Source organism: Galleria mellonella, unplaced genomic scaffold, assembly GCF_026898425.1.
Source record: "Galleria mellonella isolate WM207_F2 unplaced genomic scaffold, CSIRO_AGI_GalMel_v1 utg57, whole genome shotgun sequence".
NCBI classification, from domain to species: Eukaryota; Metazoa; Arthropoda; class Insecta; order Lepidoptera; family Pyralidae; genus Galleria; species Galleria mellonella.
In genome coordinates, this window is record NW_026442119.1 from 2,784,917 (window position 1) to 2,794,871 (window position 9,955).

Sequence of the window (9,955 nt, forward strand, 5' to 3'; positions counted from 1 at the left end):
ATTCATACTGTTAATATCTTTACTCATTTAATGCCATTTAATAATTTAATTCTATTTTAATATTTATCAAACTCAAGGCATGCTGTGGTTGCCTATAAATGTAAGAACAGTTAGATCTAATCTACCAGTGTATTGTATTGCAATGATTTGCTGTGTCTTATGTTAGTAATCCTATAAAGAAATAATTAAATCACTATCATTGATCCAATCCATGACATATTTAGGGGGGAAAGGGATTGTTAGTAATGGAGACTAAGAATCCCATTGCTAGCAATATACCCAACCAGGTCGACCTCCTCGCGATTCCCCCTGGAAACTATCATGATTAATTCCGGATGAATTCATCGTGATAGGCTAACTGGCCTGTTTTCATCCTCATAGATCACCTGTCACTGGTGGCCGGCAGCGTATCCCGTTAGCGCAGGCGGGGTTACCACTCCATTTTCATCCAATAAAAAAAAATCCATGACATATTATAATGCAAATAGGTAGGTAAGTAAATAGCTAGCAAAGATTTCTTGTTCTTAGGTAGATAGATACATGTAGATACAATATTCTTAATCTATGGTAAATACCAAGTCAATGTTTTTAATTTACCACAATATAGATTACAGTTACAATATTAAATTGAATACTTCCAATTGGATTGGATTGGAAAAAAAGATTTCGGAATAGAATTGGGAATCTTTGGTTCTTAGGGGATACCTTACTCACCACAGTCTAAAAAGAAAGTAACTGTCAATGTCAAAACGTCATTATTCCAGACAAATTATCTTTTTGAAGACTAGGCAGCATGGTCTCCGACCTTAGCCTGTTCCAAACGGAACAAACGTACTAAAAAAAAAAAAAGAAAAACAAAACGTCACTATTTTTCAATTTGCAATAGTCGAGTCGTTCGTTCTTAGTCGATTTTTATTCTACGTTTGTTTGCTTCCTTTTGTCTTGTAGATTATTGAAAAAATAATTAAAATTATTCTATAATATTTTAATTTTTTGCTATAAGATACACAAAGAATCGACCAAACATGAAGAAAGTTTTATTTGTCTGTTTGATATCTTTAGCAATATGTCTGAGCCAAGCGGAAGTTCAAGAAGGTACGTAGCTAAAAACAATCGAGCATCCATGAATTTATTGCGTTTAAATAGAATTTTCTTACCATTGCTTATACTTCTTTCAATATATCTGTAATAAAAGTATAATGCAGTACTTGAAATTAAAGATCGTAATTATAATTTTCTAATATTGCTCTGAAATATGTAATATTACAATCATATTTTAATTAAAAAGCCCTTGTCGCGAAGCTGACCTCGGGTCAACATTGCATCGCATTATCTCGTCAATATATGACACGTTCAAGATATATGGACTTTATAAAGCATCCATTTCATCCAATTCAGTTTTCAAATTAATCATATACCTACTTAACTGTATGGGAAAGTACCTAACAGAAAAGAAAATTACATTATCCAACAGTATGTTTGATTAACATACCTGACACCTGTTCTTGATTTTTAAGTAATTTCAAAAAGGAACAGGTTCTCTGTTTGAAAGTTTCTTGTGTAAATGTGTGCACATTGATCCCATATCAATTTAGTCACAATTATAACTAAATACTTGTTAATAAACATTTTTTTAGATAGGAATTTTATTTGTTACTATTTTATACCTTAGCAATTGAACTAATGGTCATGAAATTTAATATGCTCATAGTATTATGATGAAAAAAGACATAGAATACTTTATCTACTTATTACTTTATCTTGGTTACACATGTATAACTTCAAATAAAATTTGCATCTTTAATATTAGTTATATTTTCTTTGGAAAACATATATTATTCTTAAATCTAAAAAAAATATACATACATTATACACATCTCTTTGATACAGATATTAATAACTATTTTGATGAATTAATTTATTATAGACATAGTTCATGTCTACAGGCGGGGCTTCCCATCATTCAAAATATAAATAAAAAATGTGTATAATGCATTCTATAATCATATTATATTTATACAAAACATATTTTATTCATGCCTATATGAAACTTTTAAACTGTTTAAGACATTTTAGTAAGGCTGTGATTTTGGCGTGTGTGAAAGTACTGCAATAATATTCTTTAAAATTTTAAAATTAACAAATAGCTTGTAAACTTTATTTTATTTTTAATATACTTTTGGCTGAGATATTTATATTAATAATAATTTTGCTATAGATTTTATTCCATACTATTCATGCCATATTATTGAATTTATGCCAACTTCCATTACATTTATTGTGATTAATTTTAAAAAATATATTTTTACCAAAATAAAAAGTAGTTTCTCAGGGATCATATACCATTCTAAAAAAATTTTCAAAATCAGATCAATAGTACCGGAGATTATCCCCAAACATTAAAACTTATAAACTACCTCTTTATAATATTAGTATAGATATTAAAGGTTTAATTGAGATGGTACAGTTAGGAACTATTGGAAGAAAACACTGCCCAGGGCCTCTGGACAAATAGCAATAGATAGAATTTGTCTATGGAATTAACATTACTAGTTAGTTCATAGGTTGGAATGAGACATCCGATGCTGCTTCCTCATTCTATCTCACAAACTCGCTAGCAATGTCGATTCCATCGGTGAATTCGCTTGCCACTTGTCTAGAGGGTGAGGAGCAAGATAGCATGAATTATAGAATATTTCTAAACATTATATTGTACCTGCTTACAGGGACTCAGGCAAAACCAGTAAGTGACACAACCACAGGTTCTAATGTTGTGATACCTAAAAATCAGACTGTACAAACTCCAGTACCTGCAACCAATGAGACAACTACCCAAATTAGCACTGATAAGAGTCAGATAGCACCAGCCCAAACACCACAGGGTGTACCACAAAACCCACCATCAGCTACGAACAAAACAGAGGAGAAACCTGCAAAATCAGGCGATATAGAAAATAATACATCTCCAGACAAAAAGAAAATTGACCAAAATGTACCACAGACTGAAACTAAATCAAGTGACATTAATAAACCTAATAATGAGACGACACCAAACAAAATACCAACCAGTGAGACCACAAACAAGACTGTAAGCAGTAGCACCCCTGTTCCTGAACATACATCTACCAAAAAAAATGACACCCAACCCGAAATTACGACAAAGCCTACTAGCACTGATAACCATGTTCTTCAAGCCAGAGGGTAAGTAACTAATTTACATATTTGAATAGACAATAGGGCCTATTGTACAGAAGTTACAGAAGTGACATTTTTTATGATAAACATGTATAAAATACTATTGCTGACACCATGATAGTAGGGTCATAACAATAGCGTTCATTTCTATAGGCCTTCCTTATATGTGTAAATGAAACACTAAGAATTTCCTGGAATTCCAATTCAAGAATGGAGATTGAAGAAAACGGTTTTTATATGAATATAAATAATACAGGAAATAACATATACCTACAGGGGAGTATGTTTTGAGAATAAATACATATAACTGCCTGATAAAATAAGTAAGCGCTAGTATATTCAAGACTTGTTTCTTACAAGGTCAATCTCCATTATTACAAAAACAATCGAATTTTTAACTTGTGCTTACAAAAGTACTTCTTATGATCTATTAAAATCTTAATATCTTTATTTATAACATTAGGAAATCCAGCGTTATCTCTTCATGCTCATGGAATTTCCAAAAACCAATGCTTATAATTTATTCTGTGTGTGATTTATCAGTGAAATATTTACTAAATATTTTAGGTTAAAGAATTTAAAAGCAACATTTATATGTAATACAAAAATTTGTAATTTTAACCCTTATTTTTCTAGCTTTGACGGCCCCAGCTTCTTTGGAGGCATCATACTAACCCTCGGACTGCTAGCCATCGGCTTCATGGGATTCAAGTACTATAAAAATCAAACTGAAAGAAATTATCATACTCTGTAAGAATATTTTAAGTTTCACTTCAACCCTCTAATTACATGCAACTTGAGTTAAAATTGATTTCTCTTTTCTTCAGTGCACTTAGATCTGAATTTTTATTTTGATTTGTTTTTTTTTTTGTGCACTTAGATCTGAATTTTTACTATTTTAAAATAAGGACAGGGTTTACAAGATACTCTAGTTGAGACAACTTGATATAAATCCATTTTAATATGGTGACGGCTGATATAGTTTGTAAATTTACTATCTACACGAATTTATTCTCATTTTTTAATATTTGGTAGATTTTATGTTAGTATAATCGAGCATTTATATCACAGATTTCACGTGTTTTAATGTTATCTCTGTACTATAAGATCTTAAGATGGTTCCACTCACCAAGTCAAGCTAGGATGTCTCACATGGACTCAGATAAATTGACAACATCTTATACTCCGCTTGAATAACGAGGGTCCAGATTTATGTTATTGGCACCTATGGTAAAATATATTAAAAATTGTGATCTGTAAATTATGATTGACTTTATAATTAATTGTAGAGCAACTATTTAGTTTTTCTTTTTTTCTATTATGGCAATTGTGCAATTTAGTTTTTAGTGTTGCAGATTAAAAACTGTGCCATCTATTGATTTCAATATTTCTGTCTTTCGTTTTGATGTTATAACACTAGACAGTTTGAATGCGCACTGAATCTTTAAAACAATGTATGTAGTCATAAGTATATATAATAATTATTAAGTGTTAATATATAAGGCAACGCAATGTGATGATGAAAATAAGGGTCTAAAAATAATAGTACCTACATTGTTGTGGCACAATTAAGAAAATTAATTAACAGTAATCTTATCATTGCTTGCATATAACATGCAAGATTTAAATATTTATTATGGCAACATTTTTACATATGCCAGCCAAAATTAAAAGAAATTATTATTAATAGAATAAAATTATTATAAAATGAGTGATGGAACAAATAACAATGCTAAAGAAATAAATAGTTATATTCAATATTTCTTCAGGAATAAATTATAATGCCATTATATCCAATGCTGCAAACTGACAACTCAAGTGTTAATGTTATACCTTTATATGAAAACTCATAAGTTTTTATACAAAAAAGTCCAAAATTAAATCACTCGATAAGATACAATTTTTATCACCTTTTAATTTGACGCTGGCAGAAATGATCGCAAAAATAACTAATATATTGGTATATGACGGCATATGTGTAAAATGTTGTTTGAAAATCACGAAATTTTCGATATACAAACATACTGTTACTTTTTTGTGCTACAACAATGCTTTATGTTTTGTTTTATTTTCTTTTGTATAGTAAATTTGCATGCCAATTTGTAAACTGGGGAAAGTTGATTCCATCCTAAAGTGCTCTTAAATCTGAACTATATAATGGATAAGTATTCAAAAGGGTTTACAAGCCACTATTAAGATTTTCCTGTCATCTATAGTTACTGCTGCTCTTATGTCACTCGATGGTTATGTTAATAAAGGTAAATACCGAGACATTCTTTTATTTATCCAATTACCTACTAAAAAGAATACAAATTAAGGGGCCTGCAAAGCAAGCGAAAATTCTAGGCGTACTTTTTTCTTCACACGTTACATGACCCATAGACTTAGTGACGAGGGCATTATACTATGGTACTACAGACCACACCTGTGCTGCACAAACATATTTAAAATATATATAACGAAACTAGAGGTATGAATTTCGTGCAACTTAGGTTCTTTTGCTTTAATAGTGAAATTGGAAATTTTGAATCAAAATAAAATCGATTTTCGTCATATTAGGTAATAGATGTAGGTATTCATTCTATCAACTATATGATCATTAAATAAAAAATAATGACAAACCAATATAATTATTATACTTGTTACTTATATATAACATTAAATAATATACAGCATTAATTGTCTATTATCAAACATAATATAGGAATATTATTAAAACATGAAAAACATATTTCTCAAATTATTGAATGATAAAAAATTTTTGAAGTGAACGGAACTTCACCTGCACTTTTTATATCATGCCGAAACCAATGCTCTAAAGGTACCACTTAGTCTTCACTCAATATTTGGCCCAGAACCATTCCTTGGTAATCAATGGGGAAGGACTATGTTCAGCAGTGGACAGATATTAGCTGATATGATGATGATTATGACGTTAATTTTTACTATTTTTGCAACTTTAATGCCATACAAATTCAGAATATGTAGTGTACACATTCATAAAACATGCTACTAGTGTAACCATTTCCTTGTCTTGTTTTTGTGATTTCATTGGCAGTCTACAATATGTAGTATATATATACATCATGATCTAAATAGACACTAATATTACAGATCAAATAATACTATCACCCATAATTACTATAATGTAAATTTGTCAGAAAACAATTGATAAATAGACTTGCTCACTACAGGTCCCACTTTTCGACCTTGATCACCATATTTCAAATCGGCAAGTAAAATTTCTGCCTCCTTCTCTTCATAATTCTGATAGGTCTTCATCAGTAATGCAGGTGTACTATAAACATTAGTTATAGCTATTGCTTTCTCCACAGAAATCCCTTTTAACTGTAATAGTAACTTTATAAACGTTTCTTTTACAGTAAGTGGTTTTGTTTTTGATGAGGTGACATTGAAATATTGATATGTCATCAGATTTTCATTTGAAGGTTCATTGCTGCTTCCTTTTAAATGTTTATTCTGAAATTAAAGTGATAATTTTGTAGCTTATCTTTTATTTACTAATATAATAAAATTATGACTAGACAATGTCTTAAACCTTTCAGAGAAAAGGGATTGTTAGTAATGAATTCTAACAATCCCATTCTAGCAATATACTCTATCAGGTCGACCTCCGTATGGTTCCCTCTGGAAACCATAGTGATATATTTCTGTTAGATTCATCACAATAGACTACCTGACCTGCTGTCATCTTCACCTGTCATCTCTCACTGGTGCCCTATCAGTATATACTGATAACGCAGGCAGGGTTAGTATTCCATTTTCATCCATTAAAAAAAAACTTAAATCTATGTGATATCACTTATCTTGATAAGCCATGTAGAAGCATATGAAGTACGAGGCAAGAAGCTAGTCTAAATTATACCTGTTTAATTGTATGTAAGCAATAATTTATAGAACTTGTAAAACATTTTAGAGCAAGTTATAATAATTTTACTATTAATATGTAAGTGGAATCAATATGAAATATTCTAGGTATAAAACTATACAACTCTCAAATGATTACCTTATACTCTATAGTCAATCTTTTAGTCATCATAGCTAAGAATCTAGCTGAATTGCTTAATGAATCAGTAATGTGAACTTTGAAATCATCCTGCACCCTTGTGTTTGACAAAGCCTGCATCAAAGAGTGTATTGGTAGACCTACATGTTTGTTTTTGCCATAATTCTCCACCATATAAACTACATTCTTTATGCCACATTTTCTTAATCTAAATTTCTGTTCATGGAACCTTCCATCCTTTATACTTGCTCCCAGATCATCCATTCTTTTCCGTTCTATGACATATGGAAGCACAAGTTCATGTTCTTTATTAATGTTACTCCTGGCTATCCATGTAAAGTCACCTACTTTCAAACTTCTATATTCATGTTTAAGATCTGGATATTTATTAAACTGGGCCACTGTAGGATCATTTTTCTTTGTCACCCTGAAAATATTTTCTTTTATTTGGTATTTTCATATGAGTTTTAAATATAGACAAAAGTACTATTGTTTTTAACATGTTTTAACTTCTTAAAAGCTTTCTTCAAAGCCATACAAAGTACTTATATAAAATAAGAATGCTATTGTGAATCACACAGAAAAAGTCACTATCCACCTTAATTTAATTTTCTGCTGCAATACAGCAAAAACTCTATCGATCTCTTGTTAAGCTCTTAATCTTTGATATATCAGAGATCTTATAATGAATATTTAGAAGCAAAACACCTTATGGACTTAGACACGCATGAGCATAATTATGAATATTACAATATATTTATAATGACATTATTAAGAAACTAAAATACATACCCTCCAGTTTCATTTTTATCAATTAACAATATAATATCAAAAGTTCCTGGTAGCATCTCAATATACACAGTGTCATTTACATCTGTGTTATTGTCTGGGGATTTATTATTCAATAGTCCTTGACTTGACTGACAATTAGTTAAGGATGGTTCATCAACTGTATCTAGATCTATGATCCTAGATTCAATATCAGTATTAGAACTAGTGACCATATCATTAAAAATTATATCATTCACTGTAGGCTTGTCTACTGAATCCTTCAATAACTCTTCAGCTAAAGAAATTCCCTCCTTAGTTAACATGTACTCCATTTTTTTATTCGTACTTTTCAACACATAACCCTTACTAACCAATCTCCTAATGTTCGTCCAAGCTGTGTAAAATGTGTCTGGCTTTGGTCTAATAAATGATTCTTCACTATATTTTTGGGCCTTATCAATTAGCATCTCCTTTGTTAGTGATGGTTTCTCAGGATTTTCTTGACTATTTTCTAATAATGCTAACAAAATAGCATAACCTCCTGATCTGTAAGCTGGTTTATACACCTTTTGTTTACACTTTTTTAATGCATTTGTGGGTGCTAATAAATTGCTTGATACTTTATTTGACAACAAATCAGTTGAAGAACAATTTCCTTTTTTGATAGAATTTACTTGTAAACATATTGGAATTTTATTTTGTATGTGACTATTCAGTGGTTGATTTTTATTGATAAATACAGAACTATGCTTAGACTGATTACTTTGTATTCTTCCTGGCGCACTTTCCGCGTTTTCGCTATTATTACTCAGATAAACTGCTAATCGTCTATCTAAAAATATACACAGCTTTTTTTCGAAACCTTTTAGAATAGCACATTCTGCTCCAGTTTGCAGCGGCAAAGGGTACTTTGATATTGAGTCTAAAGCTTCCTTTAGCATAGGTTCTAATTTGCTTTTCTTTTCTTTTGCTTCTTCATACAGTTCTTCAAGCCAATGTTGAAACAGGGGATTTGGTCGTGTACGCTTATATGTAATCCTTTTACCTGTTATATTGTTCATATTTTTTATATTTATACAAATATTTTTATAAACTGTAATATATGCCGCCGACTGATAACTCAGAGTACTCGCTGAAAACTATCTATCACTATTTATTTAGTGGTGGTAGTATAGTGGTGACAAGTAAGAACCTACTTCAAAGCAATTACGTCGTATTATCTAATACTAAAATTTAGTAAAAATCTGAAAAATAAATGTTTGTAAACATAATTTAAAAACTTCAATATCCCGTGACATTTTCACTGTAACATTTTTTTTTAAGTACGTTTGTTCCGTTGTGTGACAGGCTAAGGTCGGAGACCATGCTGCCTAGTCTTCAATATGATAATTTGTCTGAAATTGAGTTTTTCTAATGTTTTTTTAAATTTTGAACGCTTCAATTATTCAGTCATAGTTTTCAATATTTCATTTGTCAGATCCGGTAAGTACATTTTCATAAATTTCTTTTTTGAATTTTATTAAACCAGTGGATTTAAGTTGTAAATGTAAGTAAGAAAATCGAATAAAAAATAAGTAATTAAAAAAATTCATTGTCTTGCTTTCAATAAAAGTATTCTTATAACTCTTTGAATGTTGTAGTAATATAAGTGAAAATAGCTTTGAAACATAAAGGAAATCTTAAGAGATGCGGGATTGAGCGCAGGATATTCTCGAGTTTTTTGATGATAATTTGAAGTTCGTCAAACTTCGTTGGATAACACATTCAGAGCAATAAAAAAATAGGTGATGTAGTTTCACTGTAACATTATGTGCCAGTTACAGACAGTCGTTGTCTAAATCTAAGAACAAGGAATTACATAGAAGGAATGATAAAATAAAAGCTTTAAATCATGTGGTTGCCTCCTTTCTTCTTATGCAAATATACAAGCTAGTGTATAGAAAATGTTTGATATGTCAATTA

General features: G+C 30.3%; 2 protein-coding genes across 2 annotated transcripts; one reads left to right on the forward strand and one right to left on the reverse strand.

The window, feature by feature from the left end:
- The first annotated feature begins 865 nt into the window (after positions 1–865).
- On the forward strand, positions 866–5,464 carry LOC113509685 (sialomucin core protein 24). The gene is made up of 3 exons (XM_026893080.3): positions 866–1,095; positions 2,727–3,201; positions 3,832–5,464. Exons 1-3 carry the CDS (start codon positions 1,026–1,028, stop codon positions 3,947–3,949), a joined length of 663 nt encoding a protein of 220 aa, XP_026748881.1. The 5' UTR covers positions 866–1,025; the 3' UTR covers positions 3,950–5,464.
- A 347-nt stretch (positions 5,465–5,811) lies between these two features.
- LOC113509661 (crossover junction endonuclease MUS81) lies at positions 5,812–9,315 on the reverse strand. Its single transcript, XM_026893045.3, has 3 exons — positions 8,015–9,315; positions 7,223–7,649; positions 5,812–6,675 (listed from the first exon to the last, which is right to left on the reverse strand). Exons 1-3 carry the CDS (start codon positions 9,052–9,054, stop codon positions 6,337–6,339), a joined length of 1,806 nt encoding a protein of 601 aa, XP_026748846.2. The 5' UTR covers positions 9,055–9,315; the 3' UTR covers positions 5,812–6,336.
- Between the last annotated feature and the right edge of the window lie 640 nt (positions 9,316–9,955).